This window comes from Nothobranchius furzeri, chromosome 10 (genome assembly GCF_043380555.1).
Source record: "Nothobranchius furzeri strain GRZ-AD chromosome 10, NfurGRZ-RIMD1, whole genome shotgun sequence".
Lineage (NCBI taxonomy): Eukaryota > Metazoa > Chordata > Actinopteri > Cyprinodontiformes > Nothobranchiidae > Nothobranchius > Nothobranchius furzeri.
The window spans coordinates 34,182,383-34,209,763 of NC_091750.1; the positions used below are offsets into that span (position 1 = coordinate 34,182,383).

General features: G+C 45.5%; 1 protein-coding gene across 1 annotated transcript; it reads right to left on the bottom strand.

Moving 5' to 3' along the window:
* Positions 1 to 1,270: 1,270 nt before the first annotated feature.
* Positions 1,271 to 27,381, bottom strand: castor1 (cytosolic arginine sensor for mTORC1 subunit 1). Its single transcript, XM_015960544.3, has 9 exons — positions 26,570 to 27,381; positions 20,280 to 20,350; positions 17,429 to 17,622; positions 16,863 to 16,998; positions 7,568 to 7,691; positions 6,978 to 7,094; positions 6,826 to 6,908; positions 6,596 to 6,690; positions 1,271 to 2,469 (listed from the first exon to the last, which is right to left on the bottom strand). Exons 1-9 carry the CDS (start codon positions 26,680 to 26,682, stop codon positions 2,398 to 2,400), a joined length of 1,005 nt encoding a protein of 334 aa, XP_015816030.3. The 5' UTR covers positions 26,683 to 27,381; the 3' UTR covers positions 1,271 to 2,397.

Here is a 27,381-nt window from a genome sequence, read left to right on the forward strand (position 1 = left end):
GTGTAACTTTGTGTGTTAGATGTGATTCTTATTAGTATTTATAGATTTAACGTGGTCATCCACACCCACGCAGACCGGACCCGTGACAAAATTCCGTTACATTTAGGAACACATCTGTGGAATGACAAAGTAGTGTGGTGTGCCTCAGAGAGGGCGGGTGTGAAGCCATTGATCTGTTTGATAATTTTATCACTTTTTTTAATGAAATTCTCATCTGTCTGAGGATCAAAAACAAAAAACAAAAAACTGCTGAATGACTGAAAGGTTTCCAATCAAGACCACATTGTTGCGTTGGTCCGTCTCACGGGAGGCAAATACTTAAATATTTTTTAAGGTTCTAAGTATATTTTGAAATATTGGATATAGTTTTATAGACTTACCTTGCAGGAGATGATTAAAATCACATTGATCCGTTTTGGCATCCCACAGGGATCTGCTTTGGTTACACTTTGTTTTCTTCCTCAGTTTGTTGCATTCAGGGCAGCAGTAGCTCAACAGGTTGAGCGGGTTTTCCAGAAATCGGAAGGTTGCAGGTTCGATCCCGGCTCCAGACAGAGAATTCTGCTGTTGTGTCCTTGGGCAAGACACTTAACCCACCTTGCCTGCTGGTGGTGGTCGGAGGGACCGGCGGCGCCTGTGCTCGGCAGCCTCGCCTCTGTCGGTGCGCCCCAGGGCAGCTGTGGCTACATCGTAGCTCATCACCATCAGTGTGTGAATGGATGAATGCTACACTGTAGTGTAAAGCGCTTTGTAGTCCTTACTCTGAGAGGTGCTATTCAAGTGCGGGTCATTTATCATTCATCTCCAAGAACACGCATTCATAGCTTTTAGATGTAAAAGCAGTTTCTCAAAATAAAGAATTCGTCCAAAACTGTTTTTTTCACTCAGTCTAACCGGAAATATCTGATTATGCGTGAATCTCAATATTTTATTATTACTGAATGGAAATCAGACATTAAGAACAATACAAATCTAAGCCACAGTTTATCCTGTTTATTATTTTAATGTATTTGAAACTTCATATTAGGGGTAAAAATGAATCCATAAAACGTTGGCTGAGAGACTTTTAAAGAGAAGGTGGTGAAGAGGACGTTCTTTTGAAATGATGAGTTTGTCTTGCGTCACTAAAATGAGTTTGTTTCCAATCGAAACTCCATTGTTGCATCAGGGGTGCAGTCTTTGCCTTGGTGCCTCTGAGCCTCAACCGTATTAAAATGTTACTCTTGCTATTAAAATGTTACTCTTGCTTAGAAATAATGGGAAAATAATGAACAATTTTCAGTATTTTTATTTGATGAAGCAGCACAAAATCTTCAAATGTTTACAGAATACTTCAAAATTGTATAAAATGCAGCGGTACCAAAGAAAAATACATCTCTGAGAAACTCACTAAACCAAGGCTGCTGTGCAAAGAGCAAATAACTAAGACATAGTGTTACTGACCTCAGGCAACGCGTTAATGGTAATAAAAATGTTGACCTTTCATAAAAAGAAAGTTTTAATTTGTAAATTGTCCTCAAACCAAACTGTTAGCCTTAAAAATAGAGCTGAACAACGAATGCACTCCAAAACCTCTCTATGGATGGAGTGGCTTAAATAATGAGGAAAATGCATCGTTATAATAAAAAATAAAATCCAATGACATGCTTTCTTTCAGCTTATTTAAATTTACTTCAAATGAACAGGAACAGGAAAATGACTTTCAAGTCATCTTACAACAGACCTGCTCTAAAAATGGCTGTCCAGGAAGTGACTGAATCTTTAAGAAGAAATTCGATCTCCCCATGGCCGTCAGATACTGTTTACAGTTATGAAATTCAATTAGAAGCAAAAATTTTAATAAATCCTTATTTGACTCTGATCACAATGAAACTGCAGGTCTGATTAGCTTTGACCAAAAAAAAAAAAAATTTTTTTGAGATAATGTAAAAAAATAAAAATCACTTCTACATAAATAGAAGGCAGCATTGATTTTTACATTTAAATTAACATCCAGCAGTTTCCCTCATTGTTTAAGGCCACATTTTCACACATGAACACTTGTGCGATGGTTCGGATGTTCGGCCACATCACAATTCTTCATTCCAGCAACAGGAAGCTGAGGTTTATCATACTAACCCAGATATATTGCATATTAATCATAACAGATAAGTGTTTTCTGATTTAAATGGATGGTTGTGCGTGATGATGTGCTCACAGGAACCTGAAGAGCCCGACGAATTGCACACACATCTCAGAGAAGTGCTTCTGGTGTCCATGGCAAATGCGCTGTCTTTAATACTGTTGGCAAGGCGGAGCTAATCTAGGCACAGAGTTAGCCTCTCCTCCTGCTAGCCGGCTACTCCTTGCTTCAGAAGAATGAGGAGGAGTAACACGGATTTGGGTCTTCCAGTTCAATCAGCTGGTGGCCGCGTCTTTCCTCTGCTGATGAAGCATGTCGGTCACACTCACAATGTCTTCCTCGGGAACCTGGACAGACGTTAGACGACCTGTTATTAGGGCTGCTCTCTACAGAAATCACACGTGATCGTATTCATTTGGCACATGTGAGTACGGGCATATGTTGCTGCAGGAAACTGGACAGAACCAGAACACAGAAGCTGCTAGAGAAGCATGATGTGCTTGTTTTTGTCCGCTGGTCTTGGGAGGAGTTTGTCTGCTTTATCAGAGATAAAATGATTGTGACTCATCCATCATATCATGAGCAGGAAGGACCTGTTCAGTCTAAGGAATGTCCGTCCATTTTCATCTGCTTACCCGGGGTCTGCGGGGGCAGCAGCCTGAGCGGAGAGGCTCGGACTTCCCTCTGCCCAGCCCCTTGGGCCAGCTGAGAAACACGGTCCCGTCAGCCCGTCCTGGGTCAGCCAACCCAACCCCACAACGGGAACCCGGCCTACAACACCTCGTGGTTCTTAAATGATAAATGTTAGTATCGGTTCTGTTAAAGTGGTGTAAAAAAACTTTCTTGATGTCTTCATTTTTATAACATTTGTACAAATAGTTGAACTCGTAGGTCGCCATTGTTGTTAGCGTCGCAATGCACTCTGGGTAGTGGCGTCATCTGGTTGCACCGGCCAGCTGTGGGACCCTGTAGTGACTGTTCAGCGACATCAACGCGTCATCTGTTCAACCTTTTCAGTTTGAACCAGAGCAGAACATTAATGATGACATCACCGATGACATCACTGACCATGTTTCACAAAACGAGCGTGAACATGAAGAGCAGGAAGGGCGGGATGACGCGAGAGCAGGACAGAACCGGTGGTGCGTGTGCGGCAAATGCGTCTCCATGGTAACCGAGAGGGAGAGTGTTAGTTAACGGAAAGCTATCGTGTGATCAGACTAACTCCGTTATGAATGATTTAGGAGAATTTCAGCATCCAGAGCCGTCGCGTGCTTCATGGACGATCGGGACGTTCAGTAAAACGACTTTAAATCATTTTTGCATTTCTGCTCGTTTTACTGACAGGAGAGGTGAACGTTCAGCTTCATCCGTGGCGGGTGGCGTGTCCGATGGTCGGCTGAATGCGACAGAAGCGGAAGCTGCAGGAGCGGGTCGTCGGCTCAGGCGAGCGTCCAGCGTCTCTCCGAGGGTGTTTAGGCTCCTTGTGTGGGAAAATGGTCGCTAACGCGTTTAGTTTCTGCCTCCTCTTATACCCCGCCGCTCCGGTGAGCTCTTTATGTCGTTGAGGTCGACTAGAAGCATCAGGAGAAAAATGTTGGGAACACAGCCGCGGATCTTTGGGTAGTTGTGTCCATGAGACACCGTAGAGACAGGGTGAGAAGCTCGGCCCTCCGGGAGGGGCTAGGGTTCCCGGCTGGCCAGGGAACGTCTTGGGTTTCCCCCGGAGGAGCGGGACCAAGTGGCTGGGGAGAGGGAAGTCTAGGCTTCTCTGCGATCTGACCCACGGTAATCAGAGGAAGCTGACTGGATGAAAGGATAATGAATTTTTCTGACGTGTAAAAGGAGAATCAACCGTGTCATCACAACTGATGCTTCTCTCTCTGCTCCTACACATTCATGGAATTTGCTGATTTCAGACCCGTTTGTGGTTGAAAGGTGGTGACGCTCAACTGCTGACGCGATGAGCCGCACAGAGGAGGTGTACGCTCATATCTGACACATTTGGAGGTTGCGTTAAGGAATCAAAAATCCACAGACTCACCAGCACCTGGTATGACTCGGTTAGATTGTCGGAGGCCAGACTGAACAGACTATTACATGTGACTCGTGATTTAAAGCTGCTCTCCGGGTTTCCCCCTTCCAGGAATTATGTATGATTTTTCAGAAATCCATAAAAGTGATCGTCTATCAGGTAATGTGATATCATGTAGGCAATACGTCTGTTTCTGTTGTTAAGCCCGCCCCCTGTCCCATAGAGCTCAATGCAACGAGCGCCGGTCAGCGCTAACCAGTAGTGTTAGACTACTGCTTACGCACGTCCCTCGGTTGATTCAGAGTTGGCGATCTTTCTCGTGGACAAGTAAGTCTTTAAAATATAAATATATGAAAACACAACGTAACACGAGCAGAATGATTGTAAAGTAACGCGTTTTAGCTCCGTTTGCTGGCTAGAGGAGCATGTTGCGCTTGTCAGCCACTAGATGGCACCATCAGCTAAAAGAAAACATCCGGACATATTTAATGCCGTAAATATCTTCCTAGTGCTCCTGCAGGTTTTGGCCGTCTCAGCCAAATCCGTCGTCCTGAGCAGAATCGTGACGGAAACACGGTAAACGTCAGGGTGATTGTGCACCGTGCTGTGAACGTACAGCGCGACAGCTTTTTGAGCCGTTTCACGACCAAATCAGTCTCAAGGGTCTTCAAGCATGCTTGAACCTACACTACGACTCCTGTCTGCAATCGACCAATGAAAACACACCTTTGGGACGCCGCAGCAGCAAGACTCCGCCTCTCTGAGCTTCGGTTTCAAATTATGTTTAAAATGCGGATTATAAACTACACACCAGTTTTTATTTGAGTTAACTCATTCGCTGCCAGCGTTTCTCACCGTTTTTACAGTTTTTTTTAAGAGCGACAGAACGTTGCGCGCTAGGATGATGTCGACGCCAAAACAACCAAAACAAAGAGTAGACTCACCTCTTACATCAGGAAGAATCCGCGCGTTTCGAGCGTTATCCGTTCTTTCATAATCCGTTGTTGAATTGTGATCGGCAGAAGCTTTTCTGGTTCGCGCCTCACTTTTTTTACAGCAGCGGCCCAAAACGATCTCCTAACACATGAATGTTCTGCTTCCTGATCACGTGACGTGTGACGTACGCGGATGAAGATCGGCTTTAGAGCTGAGATGTTTGTTCTCACGGTGCGGGGGCTCGTCCGACGCCCACACAGTAAAAACATGCAAATGATGACTTTAGTCGTCAATGGCGGTGAATGAGTTAACAGCCCAAGGTAAACAGGAGTTATACTAAAATAATTAAAGTACATTTTTAGACCATCAGATAAATCGTGAAAACCGTGATTCTGTGAGCGCTGAGACGAGATGAGCTCACGAACATAACGAATAAAACAAAAATACACGAGATCCCTTTGCTGTTGGTGGAAATTTCACTAATTCATCCAATAAGGATGGTTCAGTAGCGTTCTGCTGCAGAGGGACAGAGGAAGCGCGGTGACAGCGGGTGTGAGCTGTCACATGGGGCGGAGCTTAAGTTATAACGCAGCGATCTGTGTCAGACTGTTACCTTTCTGTAGTTTAGTGGCTTCTTGTGTATAAAACAGGAGAAGGACGAAGCTCCGCTGTTTAGCTGGAAGAAGGAAGAATGAGACCCAAAGCCGGAGTCTGACCCCGGTCTCACACTGCAAGCATCGGCGAATCGGAACATCAGCGGAGCGGCACCGCTTCAAACAGAATCCGATTATAGTCTACGGAGTGTTTCAAACCAGCCGCGCCGCGGCAATCTCCAGGCGCGTCCCAGAAGCGGCGTGCCGCGCCGCTAAAGATAGGATCGAGTTTGATTTTTTTCCACGAGCCGCTTCTGGGACACGTCAATTTTTGCAGTTCACACAGTGCGAGACAGGAAACCACACACGGTTTCAGTGTAAAATCCCCAGTTATTTTCAAAATAAAATGCAACGTTGCGATGTTATATGTAACTTACGTCAGCACGTGTGACCGAACGGCTTTGTTTACCACCGGTTTCTTTCGAGAAGTGCAACGGTGTGATTCCTCACGGGGGTTGTGATCTCTCCATGAGGAAGGTGTCGGAAGTCTGGAGGGATTTTAGAATCTCGCGGGTACGGCGAGGCGCAGCGAGGAAGCCGTGCCGTGGCCAACACTCTCCCGGTGTGAAAAGGACCGCTTTGAAGTTGGCGAGTGAGCCGCTCCGCTGATGCTTGCAGTGTGAAACCGGGGTGACGCCAAAGCGAGGGTTTTAAAAACAAAGCTTCCTCTTTGAGGAAGATGAGCTGGGTCATGAACTGGTTCGCGGTCTGCTTAGTGTGATGATTAAAACTTCATAGAAGTAATAACTCTTTTGGTATTAAGTGATGAAAAAAGGAAAATAAGTGTGCTGGGTTTCCATAGAAACTGGTTAGGCGTCGTGGTAAAAGTTGCCAAAGTGTGTGACTCACCAGAGCATGGTCGAAGCTGAAGGTGCTTATGTAATAGGCAGAAATGTCTCCATCAGCAAGAGGCTGAGAAATCTGAGCCACGATGCCACACTCGTCTGAAACAAGAGGGAAAATCATCAGAGTCAGATTAAAAAAAACACCTCAGTCAAATGTAATATTAAACATCTTTAGAGTAATTTCTGGGTCTATTTAGACTTTGACCCCCCCCCGTTAAAGTGGAGAGGACTTACCAAAACCCAGCGGCTGTCCTCCTATACGAACCATCCTCCACAGCTCCCTGGAGGAGCTGGTGAACAGCAGATCTGCAGGAAACCTTCAACAGAAACACTTTTTTTTTTGTTTCAACCCAACAACAGCATGAAAAACCCAAATCGCCCCTTACTGTCTCTGAGCCTCAGTGTCCATCACCAGGGAGATGTATCCGTCGATGAGGGAGAAGGAAAAGAACTTGATGCAGTCCAGGTCCTGGTTTGGGGACGACTGGCTGTCCACTTTGGGACTAAAGGAGGGGACACAAAGCAGCAGAATAGTTTTTCATTTTAATAATAAAAGAAGAAAGAGTGCTGCTTTAATATTCCAACAGCAGCAGAACTAGATAATAACGAAAACATTCCTGCAGGAAGCTAAAAATATATCAGTAACAACTATTATTTATTTTATTTTTTAAAGAAATCTAACTCAAACTTTATTTTTGGATGATTAAATAAACGCCATTCTGTTTGTGATGTAATAAATATGTTATAAACTTTAAAACATCAGTCGGCCTGAATGCAACTTCCTGTTTATGGGCCTGTGCTGCCACCTTGTGTCTTAGAGAAGTACTGCAGCAGTGTGAGCATTTACTAACACTAACATAAACCTTCGTTTTACCAGGTGGGTTTATTATTAACCGGTTCCCTCTTTACAAGCAGCCACGATGGCGGACATTCAACATCGTCCACGCAAGCACGAAAACACAATCAGCATCTCAACCTGTTGGAATAAAAGAGGACGTCGATAAGCGTGGTGGCGATGGACGGCAGCGTGTCCGGGTCCAGAGACATGACCCCGAACTGGTTCTGGGGGATCAGCACTGGGTGGACAGTGGGATGGAGAGCTGCAGAAATAGAGAGAGCGTGTATTTAACAGGACAAGTTACATAATACAGTTTCATCTTTCATTGTTTAACTGATTATGTGTCACGTGTGTGTGTGTGTGTGTGTGTGTGTGTGTGTGTGTGTGTGTGTGTGTGTGTGTGTGTGTGCGTGTGTGTGTGTGTGTGTGTGTGTGTGTGTGTGCGTGTGTCTTTACTTCAGTTTTGTTCTTCAGACAGAAACATTGTGTGTTGACATGGACAGTGGTCTCTAGTTAAAGTAAGGGACTTGTGTACATCCCTGCATGTCCAAAGTGCGGCCCGGGGGCCGTTTGTGCCCCTCAGCGTGATTTGCCGTGGCCCCTGACTGCATTTCTGGAATCGTGAATTTTGTTTCTCCAGCATGTTGTTAATGTGGATCGATACCTTCTATTAGTTTATGTTCAGATTTTCACTAATTTGCCTATTTTTGACCCACTTTGGAGCCGGACACAAGGAATAAGAAAAAAAAGTCACCATAAAATATATATATTTTTAAAAATGGAAAAAACTAAGTCACATGTTAAAGTGTTGTAATGACCGTTAAAGCAGAAATCCAGATTTCTTTTCTCAGAAGGATGCATGTAATGTATCGCACTTCAAGCCACTAATCCATAATTAGGTCGGTGAGAAAAGCTTCTCGCTCGTGAACACACACCTCTAGCCAGCCAGAAGACCTAACACACGTGGTTTTACAGTTACAACTCTCATGTTATGCTGCTTATTCATATTTGTGTTCATGAGAAATGTCGTCGACTCTGCGTCTACGGGGAGAAAAAGCCTCAAAAGGTCTGTGCGAGTGTAACTAAAGATTTGCAACTTGTGTTTACACAGGGTGTCTGCAGGTTTAAGGGAGACAAATTTAAGACTTTTTAAGACGTTTTAAGGCAACTTTGATCAAATTTAAGCTATTTTTAATAATTAAATTTAAGCTATAATTTCCAGCTATTGCCTGGAACCGGTGCTAACCACGTCGCGAACGTGGGATTAGCCATCCAGTTACGATTAAACTTGCACTTCCCCATGACGCACGCTCCCACTAGCTTAACCAGCTAATGTCTTCGTCTTCCTCCGCTTATCCGGGTCCGGGTCGCGGGGGCAGCATCCCAACTAGGGAGCTCCAGGCCGTCCTCTCCCCGGCCTTGTCCACCAGCTCCTCCGGCAGGACCCCAAGGCGTTCCCGGACCAGATTGGAGATGTAACCTCTCCAACGTGTCCTGGGTCGACCCGGGGGCCTTCTGCCGGCAGGACATGCCCGAAACACCTCCCCGGGGAGGCGTCCAGGAGGCATCCTGACCAGATGCCCAAACCACCTCAACTGGCTCCTTTCGATCCGGAGGAGCAGCGGTTCTACTCCGAGTCCCTCCCGAATGTCCGAGCTCCTCACCCTATCTCTAAGGCTGAGCCCGGCCACCCTACGGAGGAAACTCATTTCGGCCGCTTGTATCCGCGATCTCGTTCTTTCGGTCATTACCCAAAGCTCATGACCATAGGTGAGGATTGGGACGTAGATCGACCGGTAAATCGAGAGCCTGGCTTTCTGGCTCAGCTCCCTCTTCCCCACGACAGATCGGCTCAGCGTCCGCATCACTGCAGACGCCGAACCAATCTGCCTGTCGATCTCCCGATCCCTCCTACCCTCACTCGTGAACAAGACCCCGAGATACTTAAACTCCTCCACTTGAGGTAGGACCTCTCCCCCGACCCGGAGGTGGGAAGCCACCCTTTTCCGGTCGAGAACCATGGTCTCAGATTTGGAGGTGCTGATCCTCATCCCAGCCGCTTCACATTCGGCCGCGAACCTACCCAGCAAGAGCTGAAGGTCAGAGCTGGATGAAGCTAGGAGGACCACATCATCCGCAAAAAGCAGAGATGAGATTCTCCTGCCACCAAACTCGACACACTCCACATCACGGCTGCGTCTAGAAATTCTGTCCATAAAAGTGATGAACAGAACCGGTGACAAAGGGCAGCCCTGGCGGAGTCCAACCCTCACTGGGAACAGGTCCGACTTACTACCGGCTATGCGGACCAAACTCACGCTCCTCTGGTAAAGGGATTGAATGGCCCTTAACAGAAAGCCACCCACCCCATACTCCTGGAGCGTCCCCCACAGGGTGCCCCTGGGGACACGGTCATAAGACTTCTCCAAATCCACAAAGCACATGTGGATTGGTTGGGCAAACTCCCATGCCCCCTCCATCACCCTTGCAAGGGTATAGAGCTGGTCCACCGTTCCACGGCCAGGACGAAAACCACATTGCTCCTCCTCTATCTGAGATTCAACTATCGATCGGACCCTCCTCTCCAGTACCTTGGAGTAGACCTTTCCAGGGAGGCTGAGGAGTGTGATCCCCCTATAGTTGGAACACACCCTCAGGTCACCCTTCTTAAAGATGGGGACCACCACCCCGGTCTGCCACTCCCTAGGAACTGCCCCCGATGACCACGCAATGTTGTAGAGACGTGTCAACCATGACAGCCCTACAACATCCATAGCCTTGAGATACCCAGGACGAACCTCATCCGCCCCCGGGGCTCCGCCGCTGTGTAGTTGTTTGACTACCTCAGCAACTTCTGCCCCCGAGATCGGACAGTCCATCCCCAGCCCTCCCAGCTCTGGTTCCTCCTCGGAATGCGCATTGGTGGGATTGAGGAGCTCCTCAAAGTATTCCTTCCACCGTCCGACTATAGCCTCAGTTGACGTCAGCAGCTCCCCATCCCCACTGTAAACAGTGTTAGCGAGTTGCTGCCTTCCTCTCCTGAGGCGCCGGACAGTTTGCCAGAACCTCTTTGGAGCCGATCGATAGTCTTTCTCCATGGCCTCACCAAACTCCTCCCACGCCTGAGATTTTGCCTCAGCAACTGCCACTGCTGCACCCCGCTTGGCTATCCGGTACCTGTCTGCTGCCTCCGGAGACCCACAGACCAGCCACGCCCTGTAGGCCTCCATCTTCAGCCTGACGGCTCCCCGAACCTCTGGTGTCCACCAGCGGGTACGGGGGTTGCCACCACGACTGGCACCGGCCACCTTACGACCACAGCTAGCAACAGCCGCCTCGACAATCGCAGAGTGGAACAAGGCCCACTCGGACTCAATGTCCCCCACTGCTCTCGGGACGTGGTCAAAGCTCTGCCGGAGGTGGGAGTTGAAGACCGTCTTGACAGGTTCTTCTGCCAGGCGTTCCCAGCAGACCCTCACTATGCGTTTGGGTCTGCCAGGTCTACGCGGCATGTTCCCTTGCCATCTGATCCAACTCACCACCAGGTGGTGATCAGTTGACAGCTCCGCCCCTCTCTTCACTCGGGTGTCCAAAACATACGGCCGCAGGTCAGATGATACGACTACAAAATCTATCATCGACCTGTGACCTAGGCTGCCCTGGTACCAAGTGTACCGGTGGGCATCCTTATGTTCGAACATGGTGTTCGTTATGGCCAAACTGCGGCTTGCACAGAAGTCCAATAACAAAACACCGCTCGAGTTCTGATTAGGTGGGCCGTTCCTCCCAATCACACCCCTCCAGGTCAAGCTGTCATTGCCCACGTGAGCATTGAAGTCCCCCAGCAGGACAATGGAGTCCCCTGATGGAGCACTATCTAGCACTCGTCCCAGGGACTCCAAAAAGGGTGGGTACTCTGAACTGATATTTGGCCCATAAGCACAAACAACAGTCAGGACCCGTTCCCCGACCCGAAGGCGCAAGGAAGCTACCCTCTTGTCCCCCGGGGTAAACCCCAACACACAGGCAGAGAGTCTCGGGGCTAACAAAAAGCCAACCCCAGCCCTCCGCCTCTCACCCGGAGCAACTCCAGCAAAGTAGAGTGTCCAACCCCTCTCCAGGTCTCGGGTTCCAGAGCCAATGCAATGTGTCGAGGTGAGTCCGACTATATCTAGCCGGTACCGCTCAACCTCTGCCACAAGCTCCGGCTCCTTCCCCGCCAGCGAGGTGACGTTCCATGTCCCAAAAACTAGTTTTCTTGTCCGGGGATCTGACCGCCAAGGCTCCCGCCTTGGTCTGCCACCCGATTCGCATTGCACCGGACCCTTCATGTTCCTCCTGCGGGTGGTGGGTCCACAGTTGGACGAGCCCATGTATCCGGTTCGGGCTGGGCCCGGCCGGGCCCCATGGGCAAAAGCCCGGCCACCAGGCGCTCGCTCACGGGCCCCAACCCCAGGCCTGGCTCCAGGGTGGGACCCCGGTAACCCTCCGGGCCGGGTACTCCGACTCTTCGTTTTAACCGCCATGAAAGATCCTTCGAACCGTTCATTGGCTGTGTCTCAATTCAGGGTCTGCATCCTACCTCGGCCGGATTCGTCGGCCGGTTACGTCACAGCGCCGCGACTCGGCCTGTCCCAATTCGAAGACTCCTTCAAATGCGGTCGACGAATGCGGCCTTCTTTTCGCCTGAATGAAGGATGGGTCCGGTGTATCCTTCAATAGGTAGCATTTCCCAAGATGCCTTGCGGGCCGGCCGACAGAAAAACTTAAAAACAATGGCGGACAGTGAAGCGGGAGCTGTCGGAGAGGATTGCGCATATAAATGTAAGTATAAACTTGAAAACTGTCAGTTTAAGGACTTTTTGTGATACATGAACGTTATTTTAGTTAGAAATGTTACAGTAAAAGTGCTTGTATTGCGGTCTCGGCTCGTATGTTCGGCCGCGCTCGGTGTCGTACTTCTCCCGCTACGTTTCCCCCTGATTTTAATTGAAGTTTGTATTTTAGGACCAAAAGAGAAAACCAGGGAATTTATTAAGCTTAGGGCGGAGATGGACCACATGATCACCGGAGCAAAGTATTCGGCGGCTGTGGCATGGAGGTACAATAACATCTCATATTTTAAAAACTCGTTTGAGTTTATTTTTTCTGCGAAAACATGAAAGGAATAACCCGTTGTCCTCTTTTCTCTTCCTGTTTCTTTTCTTACATGTTTGTTAAGACTATTCTGGAGAAAATGGGCATCCAGGGGAAGGTGCCAGCGATGACCAGCATCTGGAGCTGATCAGGGAGGACATGAGGCTGCAGAGGGAGGCAGAGCAGCAGAGAGCACAGGAGAGAAGGAAGAACTTTGACAGCTTTTTACTTTGCTAGAAAAAATGGTTAAGGAAGATTAAACATGTACATGTAAAAGAAATATCTAAATAAAATCAGTTCTGCATTAAACTCTTGAATTTTATTTTTGTTTACAAATGAGAATTGTTTACTAGAGGGTATCCGCTGGGTCTTGAAAAGTCTTAAAAGGTGATAAATCGGTTTTGGTCAAATTAAGACCCTTAGAAAGTATTAAAAACTATTATCACATCTTTGCTCAGGCTCAGCTTGTCTAAAGTATTTTCTCTGAATTAGCTCTCCAACAGTCAAGGAAATGATTAACCCCCAGAGACCCACGGTTGTAATATTACAACATCAGATTTAAGTCCACAAAATAAACCTTCCCCATTTTTTTTCTTTTTAAAACCACATTTACATTGCTAATAGGTCCTATTGTTCAGTTCTGCAACACTATTGGCTGTTAAAATGTGTAAATAGGCCCGTTTATCTGGCCTCCTAGAACAACATGTGAAAGGTTAAAAAAATATTTTGCAGTTGTTTTCTAAATTTGGGTTTCTGGGGGTTAAAAAGCTAAATAAAACGTCGAGCTCCATCGTTTAAGGTTCCTTCTGCCCAGCGGTTCCATGGTTGCTAGGCGACGGAACGTTCGCCGAGGGAGTTCATGAAGGCTAGGCCTGTCCAAATTCACAGCCGTTAACATCCGGTCTACCCGGCCGACGGAGGACCCAGCCCACGTCGGCCGGGTGGGCTGGGTCCTTCGAAGGATGCAGACCCTGAATTGAGACACAGCCTTTGTCTCACCCTTCACCTAACCAGCTAATGTGCTCATCTAAAATTAGCCCCCTTTCACAACCAACTGAATGTGTACGGTTCCGCTTACGCCAACATCGTACACAAAAAATGCTGAACACTAACTAGAAATTCATGAAAATTTTATAGAAATAGAAGAATCTTGTTTATTGGGTCTTTGGTAATTTAAGACCTTTGGAAACTGTATTTAAGGATTATTTGTCATTTTTAAGGATTTTTAAGGCCTTAAATTTGGAAAAACTAATTTAAGACTTTTTAAAGACCCGCGGATACTCTGTTACATTTTCATGTGTAACTTCAGCTCCTACACATACAAATCACCTGGTACACACGGACAAAACTACATCACACACAGATCTGTTTACAAGGTATTTTGTCCGAGTGGGTTTGCCGTACTTTGACGTCATCGGCAGTCAAAGGACCCCGAGCAGATCTTGCACCGACACCGGAAGAATGAAAAAATAAACGCAAGTCAGTGATGCTAAAACGCTCTTTTCTTATTCCGCTTGTTATGCACCATGGATTTCACATATGATGTCCGTGAATTTTAAAGAAGCATTTTGATACCAAGAACTCGCTTATTTTCGAACGGGGGGTGGGGGGCGCTCTTTTAGGTTTAGTGTGAAAACAAGTCCAGGACTACAAATGCGCTTCACGAAAGTGACGTCATCTCATCAGAAACAGAGAAAAACAGGGAAAACTTCCCATCCTTCCTTCAGGAGGAAAGAACCACCAGTTTCTCCCCGTATGCATCAGGTATGTCATCAAACGCTCGCGTATGCGCTGTGACCGATGTCTGTACGTAAGCGAATGTCTAATGTCATTGGCTAATGCTGAACTGTGGTCAACTCAAATCACACAGGACCCGATGGGACGGACGGGGGCAGGCTCCTGATTTTTGTTTTCCAGGCGCTTGCTGGAACAGCGCCACCTTGTCTTGCAGAGCTTTTAATAAGGCAAGTTCCTCCTCGACCTCTCCGCTCTGCAGGGAAGGATTTAGCGGTCGAGTCTGGGTTGAACTGCAGGTCTGGAGGGGAGCGAGCCTTTGCAATGCTGGCCCCAAGACTGTGGAACAAACTCCCTGATAGGTAATTTTTCATTTATCCCATATTACCTTAAAGGACGACACACACAGAGAGAGATTATTTGTAATGTCCATGAATCGTCATGCGAGAGCTGGGCACAGAAACCCCTCCATGGAGCTAACGCCTTCAGCTCACCAGCTCTGCATGCCCGCATTCTCCACCAAAATGTTAGGTAATATTTAATCTCCATAACCCTGGAACCTGAAATAAACACTCATGACAACATGGAAGACATTTTACCCTGAGTCTCCAAAATAATGGAGAGTTAACGCAGGGAAAACCTCCTCCGAGGCTGTCCCCACGTCACTCCCCTCGTGTTCCCAGTTTGCCAGGGGTTTTATTTAGCAAAGGATGGAGAAGGCGGGGCCTTCTCAGGTTACAGAGGTTTCTTTGGAAATCCACAATCAACATCCTTGACTGCAAACGAGCTTCTCTGCTCAACCTTTCATGAACAGCCACAGTTGGCAAACACAGAGATTCATGAAGTGTTAATAACACAAACTGGGCGTCTTTTAGGCCTCAAAAAGGTACAATTATAAAAATACCCAACACTCCCACTAGATATTAAACAGTCCTCTACTGTCTGGAGTTTTAAAGCTAAATTGGAGCAATATTACAAATCTACTTATTTTTATACTTTTTTGTACTCTTGGTTTTATTGTTATTTTCTGGTAATATTCTTGGAATGTTTTTATTGTTTTTAGGCATTATGTACATTTTTATTTGATCTTTTTAGTGTTTTTATGTCTTACAACATCCACTTTTTAGTATGAACTTATTGTTGTCTCTAATTTAATGTTTATGATCTGGGATGCTAGTTGCTTCATAAATAAATAAATAAATGAGATGAAAAACAAGTGACGTGTTGCCCACCTTATACCACAGCAAGGCCAAGCCTTTCACTTTTACAGACTTCTAACTAATTATACATAAATCCTGAAAGAAGGAAAACTCCGGATTGCTGCTTTAACATCATCTGGAAAAGTCGGTTTCGTGCAACAGCACAGCTGCTGGTCTCACTGAACGCTTGAGTGTAAACCAGTTTGAGCTGCTGGTTAAACGCTGCTATCTCAGTCCTGAAAGGGTGTGTGGACATGTTCTTCAGGATGTCTGGAGGTCACCGTGCTGCACATTCTGTAGATGATGCAATCTAGTGAAACTGATGCAGCGCGCGCGCGTGTGTGTGTGTGTGTGTGTGTGTGTGTGTGTGTAAAAAATGTAAAGCAGATATCAGATCATATGTGCCATTTCTATAGAAGACAAGACCAAAACTACTTTTAAACCCAACATTTCTACATAGAAGTTCTTAAATCTAACGCAGAACAGCAGAAACACGAAATTTTGTTCAAATTTTTAATCACTGACTAGATGTGCCTGCAGACTCTACTTCCAATAACTCTTAGTTATCGGCACACACACACACACACACACACACACACACACACACACACACACACACACACACACACACACACACACACACACACACACACACACACACACACACACACACACACACACACACACACACACACACACACACACACAGTAACGTGTCTCTCTGGGCTTGCTTCAGTGTTGCTCACGTACGTGGTGCATTTGACAAGACAGAGCTGAAAACGGCTCATGCTGCCCCCCCCCCCCCCCTCTCCCACATCTGGGTGAGGCCACGCCCACTCTGAGTACAGATACAGAAAATTTAGATGGTTGAACAGATACAGACAGCGGTGTACTCGCTCAGCCCTAACTCTTAGTTTATTTGTCTCCATCAGCTCGGGCGCGCACGCACACACACACACACACACACACACACACACACACACACACACACACACACACACACACACACACACACACACACAGGCGTTTTCCTTTCAGGACAACAGAGGGCGTAGTGCTTTTCTGCAGGGGTCTGGTCCCGTTGCGGTCATGTCTCTGGGCCATGACGATGTATTTATTATTGTGTATTTTCAAACTTTCCTGTAACTTCCTTACACAAACTAAGTGTGTGCATCTGCGTGCTGCTTCAGTAGAGGCTGTGTAAATGCTCAGATCGTTGGACAGCTATAAGAATGTCTGCCCTGTTTGCAGCAGCAGCAGAACACACAACAGAGTATAAACATTACTGGATATTTCTGATCATTTCGCAGCCTGCACCCTGGACCAAAGCCTCACAGGTAAAGCAGGACCGGCTCTAACTGCACCTTCTTTGCCGTTCTTCTGGAGGACGTTGGAAACATTCTGACAGCCCACGGGGACCGACTCGCCTTCCACCTCCCTGTAAATGTTGAACTCTTCCTCCAGAGTGCTGATGACCACAGACAGGTCTTTCTCTCTCACCTGAACACACAAAAACGAGAGAATCGCACCGTGAATCCCATTCCACAGCAATTTGGCTTTTTTAACACACAGCAGTGGCTGCATTAAGTTCAGCTTGCAGGTCAACCATTAATCTAAAGCTTCCTGCTGACATAAACGTCTGACAAGTCCTTTTGCATTTTTGCAGACGCAACTTTTCGCGTGCAACACATTAACCAACTTTACTAGCCTTGGCTCGCCGCTCTCTCAGCTGAGAAATGAGCTGAAAAACTGGTGAATGGACAGGAGGCCCACGCAGCAACGATGAAAATCAGAAAGTGAAGTGAATACAACCTTTCTGTAAATGCTTTTAACTAAACAAAAGGACAGGAAGTGTGTGAAAATGACTGGAGAGGATCTTTTCTGAGCTCATTCTTAAATAAAACCTGGACTAAAGTGAGACGGCGCTGACCAGGATGAAGTCGGTCTGATAGGTGGACAGCATGAAGACGGAGACGTGCTGCTGGGCGAGCGGGGCGATGACCGACTTGGCGATCTTGGTCACACCGACCGCCTGCGAGCTGCTGGAGATGTTGCCATTGGAGACCACGTTGAGTGGCAGCCAGGTGGAGCTTTCCACTTGAAGGTGCTCAGAGGGCTGCAGCTCTGAGACGAGTCGAGAGAAGAAAGGTCGATTAACAAATCTCATCCTTCTCACTGTGAATCAACAAATCTCAGAGCAAAAATAATCGAGTCAACCAGCAGGAGGCGCCCATTGGATTGAAAAAGAGACCCATTTGTAAAATCTGAGCAAATTACGTCACTTTTGGGGTTTTTCTTGCTACTTTTAGATCTTATTTAACATTATATAGATGCTCATTTTGTAAAATCAAGCCTCAGAGTGAATTAGCTACTAAAATACAACTGATGAGTCACTTCCTTATTGGAGGGAAAGCGTTCTCTTTTTAAGCTGATCCTCCCATCGCTCATCGCTTCTTTTAATATAAAAGTGCTCATTACTGAATTTTCCTAGAGACCAGCCCTTTAGTGAATAAACGTGTTGAATTGGACCTACGATAGAACTATTTTGGGACCAAAAAGCACCAAATGTGAAGAAAACACAAAACAAGAAGACAGATTGTTGCTCCTGATTTAATTGGAGGCATATCATCATTTTTGGTGTTTCAGTAATTAAAACAACAGAACGTGTTTCTCTGCTATGCGTCACATTTTGGAACAACAATTCTCATCTAGAATAATTGCATTTCTTAGAGAAATGCTGTTTGAATGCTGAATTCCGAAAGTGACGGCTGAAGATGCCGAAGAACTGAACTGAAATTGAGTTCAAATGTCAACGTCAGCAGAATGTAATGGAAAACATTCGATTTAAGCTGAAAATGCCAACTGTTGCATCAAGAAAGCTGAAAATTGGGAAATAAAACTAACAGCAGAAAGCGTAGTAAACAGCATTCTAATGGCTAACTGGGATTCTCGATTTTAAAAACTACTAAATTATAATCTAAATCTGCATTTTTAGCTTTAATTCTGTTCCAGATTAACGCCCATTGACTGTTTTTCAAGCAGGGCAACGTTTAATTCTGGGTCAGTTCTCCTAAAGCCAGCAGCGGGTCCTCTGTTCTGGCTGGTGCCATTTGTCTCAGAAAGCCCAAGTGGCTTCCCAACACGCCAGCTTTTAACTCCTAAAATTGGCCCAGAGAAAGAAAGCCTCGAGGCCAGACATGCCTTTAACATCTGTGTCAGTATTAAAGGACGAGCCAGCAGCAGAATGGATGCTAAATGTGTCCCTAAAGGGCTGCCGTACACTGATTTAGGAGGGGAAATTCTGGGGAAGAAAGTGGATGTTAATTTCCATACATCCCTCTGATGTCTCTGCTGCGCTTTACCTCCTGAGTCTCGTTTCTTTTTATGTACATGAAGAAAAACCCGCCGTGTTTCTTATTCACCTAAAGGTGCAGCGGATGATGCTTCTGGAGCATTTCCTGCCATTTTGCTCAGAGTGCTCTTCATATATCGACGGCAGCCAACAAACCAAATCTTTTGTCATAAAATAATTTTAAACCCTTCTGACACGTATAATTCTGAAGAAAGCTCATCCAGCCATTGTGAATGTCACCGTTCTCAACAGGGCCCTAAACCTTCCATCAAACTGCCCTCTGACCCCCCGACTGCACAAGAATCGTGCATTCTTGGCTTGGAGCAGCTGAACAGGAAGCAAAGCCAGAGCTGGGCTAGCTATATCATACAAAATCATTATACAGTTCTACGATCCGCTACTGTAGCCTTAGCAGAAGTGGAGCCCAGTCCTTCTCGCCGAGTCTCCTGTCCAGGTCCCGGTGGCTTCCCTCTCCTAAACCTACAGCAGGGACAGAGTCCTGAGGACTCTGGACCGGCACCGGACTGAGTCTTTCAGAAGCCTGGAGGCTCTCTGAGTGTTTTCTAGGTGTGTTACCCAACCCAACAAGAAAGCTAACATTAGGTCCACTGTGTCCGGACCAGTGTTGTACCATTTTCTGCGACCGTCAGATTCAGTGACTCTTGGAGGAAGCCGGATGAAAAGGGGTTTGGACCGTGACTTTTATTTTTCTAAAGGTAGCTTGCTTGAATGAGTTTTTCCAGGAACGTTGACTTAATACATCCTGTGCTGCTTTTTTTTGGTGGTCTGGACCCATTAGGAGTCAGAACAAGGAAGGCAGGAACACAGTGCCATCCTGTGACCTGATTCAAAACTGGTTCTGTTCATTTTTATTATTTTATTATGTGTCTTTTTATTGACTGTAATTATCTGCTGTGTTGTGCATTTTATTGTTGACTGTGTATTGTTTTATATTGTGTTTTTACTTTTTATTCTGTACAGCACTTTGGTCGGCTGCCATGCCGTTTTTAAATGTGCTTTATAAATAAAGATGGTATGGTATTTTGTACGGCCACTCTGAGCAATAGCTTCAATTTCACTTGAACATGTTTAAAATCTCTTATTGAGATCAACGTTTTGGCTGGCTGCTTCTCTTCAGCTTGTCCCTGAACAACCCAATGATTTACAAAGCTCCTGAGTTGAGATCTGGGTCGGAAACATCAGTCCAATTTCTTTAAATTGCTCTAACATAACAACAAATTCAGTATTAAATTACTTTTTGGTGGAAACTTGGAAGACATGCTCTGGTGATTATTAGAAAAGGGAATAATATATCCTCTTTAAAGAGTTGAACCGATTATGGTGGCTGCAGAGAAATTATGTGCAAATAAATTGCTGCCCCTTCTGTCTAAAGTAATAAAAAAGGTGCACAAGCTTGTGCAAATCTTGCCTTTGAATCCTTCCTCATCGAGGACGACGGTGTAGTTTTCTGGTGTTTCTGTCAGGCTGAAAAACTTGCATCTGAAACAGGAGAGTGAGTGAAGACAGAATGAGGCAATAAAACAAGAAGGTGTGAGGTTCAGAGAAGAAGAGTCACAAAATGTGTTTTTATGCGTTTGCTTGGTTTTAAAACAGAAAAATGGCTTCAGATCTAAATCGGTTTAGTATCACCAGACAAAACCTCTGAATGGCACATTTGTCTACAGTAGGACGCTGTAAACCAAGCTGCTGCTTTGGTTAATGAGACATTTACTCAAAGAAACGAGGCAAATCACTAATGGGACGATCAGAGTTTCTGTTTCACGAGTCGTGCAGAAGAAAGGGGCGAGTCTGCAGAAAATCGTGTAAACACGCAGAAACATGACGCAAATCTTCCAAACTGATGTTGATTTGTTTAAGGCACACTTGGCAGTTTTGGCTTGCTTCTAGCACCCCCTAGAGTCCGTTTATCCATCCATCCATCCATCCATTTTCATCCGCTTATCCGGAGTCGGGTCGCGGGGGCAGCAGCCTAAGGCGAGAGGCCCAGACTTCCCTCTCCCCAGCCACCTGGGCCAGCTCCTCCGGGGGAATCCCAAGGTGTTCCCTGGCCAGGTGAGAGACATAGTCCCTCCACCGTGTCCTGGGTCTACCTTTAGGTCTCCTCCCGGTTGGACGTGCCCGGAAAACCTCACCAGGGAGGCTTCCATGAGGCATCCTGACCAGATGCCCGAGCCACCTCAACTGGCTCCTCTCGATGTGGAGGAGCAGCGGATCTACTCCGAGCCCCTCCTGAATGACCAAGCACCCTATCTCTAAGGGAGAGCCCAGCCACTCTGCAGAGGAAACTCATTCTGGCCGCTTGTATCTGTGATCTCGTTCTTTCGGTCACTACCCAAAGCTCATGACCATAGGTGAGGGTAGGAACATGGATCCACCGGTAAATCGAGAGCTTCACCTTCTGACTCAGCTCTCTCTTCACCACGACAGACCGGTACAACGCCCGCATCACTGCAGATGCAGCACCAATCCACCTATCGATCTTGTTCTGTGTGAAAAAAAAGCAGTACAAGTGATAATGCTGCAGGATTTCATAACTTTATCCTTCTCAGCAGCAGCACTGCAGGTGCTCTCCATGTCCAGCATGTGTGTAAGCCAGGTCCTTAGTCAACTTAATGTCGCGCACATTTTTCTGCTAAGTTTTTTCTCATAAATCCCAAAGTTTGTGTGGAAAGTTGCTTACGCAGTTTTCCAACCCCGTTTTGTGCGTAAGCTAGCTTGATGAATGAGACCCCTGCTGTGTAGAAATGCACCATTATTTCTATTGAACAGTTCATCTGCAAACTTTAGTTCATGAGTCTCTTGATGACTCGCTTTAATAGAATCAGCATAACCCTGTTCCAGATAACAACATCTAAAGCTGGAATTCTGCTGGAAAATATTTCAAAGACCCATCTGAGCGTAAATTGAGAACATTAAATTATGCAAATTAAAAAAAATTGATTACGTTGCAAAAAAAATTTGGAGTTTGAGAGAAAAACTTTATAAACTGCCTGTTGTTAACTTGTTTGTAAATGCAGGTGATTTGTTATCAGAGACCAAGCTGCTCAGCATCAAAAGTGAGCGTGTCAGATGAAAAAAGTCTTCAGCTTTATCTTTACTTAAAAACTAAGTAGGAAAACTGTTGTAAACACCAGAAAACAATACTCCGATAGTCCTGATGGGGCTGAAAACCGAACACACCCAACTCTGGACTTTGATCGAGCTGAAGAAGACAACGGGTGGTGGCGATAGCTGGAGACGGAGAGCTGCTGCTGGTAATGGCGGGGGTGGGGGGCACAACGGATGCTCCAGCTGAGAAAACACGATAAGAGCGGAGGAACGGAGAACTCTGAGCTCCTTTAGTCACTTCAGAGGACGGTCGAGTTCTTAAGGTGAAACCATCAGTGAAGCACACAGGTGGAAAAGTGACGCGTTATTACTAGAGACGTGAATCTCAGAGCGACTCACGATTTGATTCGATTCCGATTCTCGGGGTGTCGATTCGATTCAGAATCGATTCTTGATTTAAATCGATTCACAATCAGTATTAACAAAGAGTGTCAGCTCCAGGATGAACTACAAGTTAGTTAAAGCTACGGGACGTTTTTATTTGACTAAACTGGTCGAGCTCCAAAGATGCTAATGTACAAGGTAAACTAAAGTGATTCTAAAACTGTAAACAAAAACAATCTTTTAACATTTATTTTTGCTTACCTTGTAAAATATAACACATCTGTAGTTACCTAACAGTAGCTTTGAAAGTAATACGGTCAAATACTTTTCAAGCATGTGTAGAAACAAGTTATATGAGTAATCCTGAGTACTCATTTATCAACTTAGAAAATAAATATGAGAATATCTCAGATTTCTGAGTATGGAAATAATTACATTCACGTGTCCTCTTATCAGCAGATTCTAACATAAATCATCAGTTTATGGGAGCACAAAAGTAATCGGAGTACTGACTCTCCTAACAAAGATAAAAAAGTGCGTCTCAGACCTGTAACGTGCCAAATATTTCAGTTCTTGGGATCGATTCTGAATCTTTATTAAAAAAAGAATCCCGATTCAGACTTGAATCGATTTTTTCAGCATCTCTAGTTATTACAGGTCATGTTAGCTAACAGCTAACCGCCAACGGAGAGCTGCCGGTTCCTGCAGAGCTGCTGCAGGGATGATCCCGGCCGTTGATGGTTGGGCTGCTTTGTCCGTAAAGCAACTAAAATCTAAAAACTTAAGACTTTTAATTCTGTCCATCTTTTATTTATTTTATGCGCCACAACTCCATTTTCATTGGAAAACAGATGCTGTGCAGCTATAGCGCTAGTGTAAGTGATCAGCTCAGTAAAATTCTTCTCAGAGAGGCCGTCAGCATTGTCCTTTACTGAATAGAAGAGGCCTGGAAAAAGGGAACGGACGGCTGGGAAGCCATCCGGGCTGCAGCGGACTTGTTTTTGCACGGAGAATGGGAGAAACACACACACACACACACATTATGGAATAAGAACAGGAAAATCAAGGCAAAACACATCCACAACGTAGCACAATGATGCAACATTAAAGCATCAGCAACAGCCAAGAAAAGGAGAGGAAGAGAGGTCAGGATGGACTCGACCGGACATTTGTCTGACACAGGAAGCTCACTCAGCTAGAAAGTGCAGGCTCACTTGTGGTAATAATTAAATATGTTTGAAAAATGTTGCCCAATCTCTTCCCGACCCCGTTAACCTGCCCCTGCAGCCGTTGCATGACTGAAGTGTGTGTCACGGATGCTGCTGTTGAAGACATGTCAGAACTAACGCTGTAACTCAACGCTAGCTCAGAAGGAAGACGACAATTTCAAAAAGTTACGCAGGCAAACGATTAAGGGCATTGGTGTGGCTAATATTAACAGCACGTAGCTGTGTGTGTGTGTGTGTGTGTGTGTGTGTGAGACGTTAGCGTTTACATTTACTTGCTATGCAGGTCAGAACGAGAGCACCAGTGGTGTCCAGATGTGGAGCTCTTCCTCCTGTCGTGCGAGTGCGGGACAGCCAGGAGGAATAGATAATGACGGAACAATGGAAGGATGTCCAGGGATTAACTGGAAAACCCTAAACGGATGCCTTCGTGGAACGTGGATGAAATGTAAACTGGAAGTAGGTTTGTGAGCAAAGGAGGTCGACTTTGTGCTGGAGAGACGCAACGTTTCAGATTTGGGTTGTTTAATTTCTTAAAGAAAGGCAAATATTAGAAAATGACGTGATTCAGTTAAAATTCAGCTTGAGTGGCTTAAACAGTGGCCGTTGGGTCTGTGAACGCACCATTCCCCGGCAGTAATAAAGGAAATCCAACATTATTACTGGTCCATGAACTCATCACACCAGCAACATCAGATCTTCCATTTTTAATCATTTCCTTTTACAATCGTGATTTTCAAGTTAACCAGAAATGAAAAATATAACTTAGTTAATTACAGCTTTGGAAACAATAAATTAACGGTTTCTTGGCTTTTCTACATTTCTGTTATCGTCTCATTACCGGCTCTCTGCAAGGATGTGTCCTGGGCCCCCTATTGTTCACGTAACTCCCACAATTGTTCTGTGAAGTACGCAGATGACGCCGCTGTTGCTGGTTTGATGCCCAACACGGAGTGTGATGAGGAAGTAGAGGAGCTTGCTAATTGGTGAGGCAAATAAACTGCAGCAAAGATGAAACGAAGGTGCTTGTAAAATCTGGTAAACGTTTGGGTCTGCACATGACCCCTGACCTTTACGTGGGCATCATTAAAACCCCCAACAATGGCTCTAATTCATGAGAAAAATGCTGGTTTCTGTGTTGCGGTGCTAACTTCTTTTTAGGGCTGAAACGATTCCTCGAGTACCTTGAATAATTCAAGTACAAAAAATCCTCGAGTCAAATTCTCTGCCTCGAAGCTTCGTTTAATTCATGTTTAATTAATTCATGGCTTTGCAATCACCCGTGGTCATGTTTCACCCGGACCGAAATAAGTGACGCACATACACACTGCACTGAATGCACACGCGAGTAGCGAACGCAACTTAACCTTCTTTTAAGCCATGGCGGACAACGTGAACCCCGGTGGAGTGCGAAAAAGACAGAAAATGTCAAAGGTGTGGGACCATTTTTCACATCGTAAGGCGGAAAACATACTCCAGTATAAATACTGTAAAATGGGTTTAGCCTACCACAACACCACATCCTCCACGCTGCAGCACCTGTAAATGTCACTTCTGCAAGCGGACTCGGAGCCTCTACAAGATAATGCATTTTAGCCTGTATTTCTATATATTCTGCAGATGCTGTGTGACTTCTTCATTTGTAGCTCTCAGTTTCAGCTCACACCGTACGTCTGGTAGCAACACGTCGGACTTAAAATGTGCTAAAAAAAATTGCAGTTTTTACAACACGTCGGACTTTTTACTGTGTTGTTATTGATGTCCGTTGTCGCTCAGGATCGCTGCAGGAGGACACCGGTGTTTATGAGTGGCGGAGAAAAACGAAAGAAAGTAAATAAATGTTTTGTGATCAGTATAATTTGACATAATCACGGCAAACATGCTTTCGACAATCCTTGTTAGTGTGAGACAAAAAAAAGTGTAGAAATGAAAACAGACGTGTGTTAATAGGGAAATAGCTGGCGAGCCATGTTTGCGCATGCACCGTGAGCGGTTCTGGTGCTGTTTGGGCCGCAGCCGCTCGCATTTGTTTACTGTGAAGTAAAGATGAAGTGCTGACGTTTTGAAAACAAATTTTGAATAAAACTTGAAGAATAACTGGCAATTGCTTTCTCATTTTAAGAGGTCTTTCATATTTTATAACATGCTATTTGATATAATGGTTTAAAAACGCAAAAGAGTAATTTATTAGAGTACTCGATTAATCGATAAAAGATTCGATAGAGTACTCGATTACAAAAACATTCGATAACTGCAGCCCTACTTCTTTTTCCTGGTGAGTGGTGGAAAAGTTCCTGAAACTTTCCATTGGTGTAGGAACGCGTCTGAAGCTGCAGCGAGTGGTGAGGTATGGTTTGTTCAAAAAGTGACCAAGAGCAGCGTCACTTCTCAAGCAGAAATTTATACAACAGATCCATAAAGAGCGGTCCACCCTCCTTCCCTCAGGCAGAAGATCAAGCATGGACAACAAGGATGAGAAACAGCTTCTTCCCTGGAGCTGCAGGATTCATGGAATTCGACCCTTGACCTATTTTATTGCTCCTCGTGTGCTGTACAACTTCCCTCTGGAAAATAATAAAGCTATGACTCTTTGGGAAAAATCGGCATCGGCAGGTCAAGCGTCAGCCTCATTAGCAGAATCGGTTCAGTTTCATACATCACCGGCCAACATGTTTATATTTAATCATAAATGTGTGTATTGGGTGTTGTGATGTGCGCCAAATTCTAACATAAACAAATACAAACAAAACTTCATAACATGTTTCTTCCTGCAAAGTATGACGTAAGAGAACACAAGTCAGCAGGAGAGAGAGAGAGAGAGAGAGAGAGAGAGAGAGAGAGAGAGAGAGAGAGAGAGAGAGAGAGAGAGAGAGAGAGAGAGAGAGAGAGAGAGAGAGAGAGAGAGAGAGAGAGAGAGAGAGAGAGAGAGAGATGGCTCAGCAGCTGCACCACAGTGGGTGAACAACCCGTACCGGACAACTAATCTGGTTCTGGTTCTGATTCAGCAGCGACTCCCGGCCACCGGGCCTGCTGTACTCACCGCGTTCTGTTCCGGAGGAATATCAGTTTAATGAGAGCGTGTGTGAAGTTCGCCAGCCCGTTCTTGGATATGCAGGTGACTCGGAGCCTGTGGTCCAGTATGTGCAGGTCCATGCTAGTGTCGGTAACGAGCGGAGTTTCTCCACTCGGGGACCGCGCCTCCCTAGCTAGCTGCACTCACTCGGGTTAAATGTAGACCCGCGAGAGGCGCACCACCGACGGCGGGAAAAGCCACCACGTCCCGCCGCGTCGCAAACGAAAAACATCCGACGACACGCAGCTGAACTGCCGTGTACTCTAAAAACAGGGGCTACAGCTCCGCTGGGGCGCGGAATTCGGAAGAGTTTTACTGAAACACAACTTCCGTATTGGTATTTCAAATTAAAAGCTCGAGATTGCGCCTCATTTAATCCCGCACTGTTTAAGTGACCAAGGTGTTCAAATTTAGAGAATTATTTTTGCTTTTCACATCGCTTCCTTTCATGTTTAGCAATGATCTTTTAATTAATCAAAACAATAAGAGTGTTTTGAAAAGTAAAATTAGCCTTTTTGGTGCGGAGATTGGAAAAACCAACGATGTAAATTTAGCCACTACTTTTCATGTTGTGACAAGGCTGACTTTTGGGAAGTTAGTACTGTTTCAAAACTTATTTCAACCACAATTTTTTTTCAGATGCTTTAATAATTCTGTTTAATTTTTTTCGGTGACAGATTTGTGTTATCTATTATTTCAAATCTGAAGTTGATGCATAAGTTATTAAATTATTTTGATTTTAATATTCTTTCATCTTGGATCATAGAGAAAAACTTTAA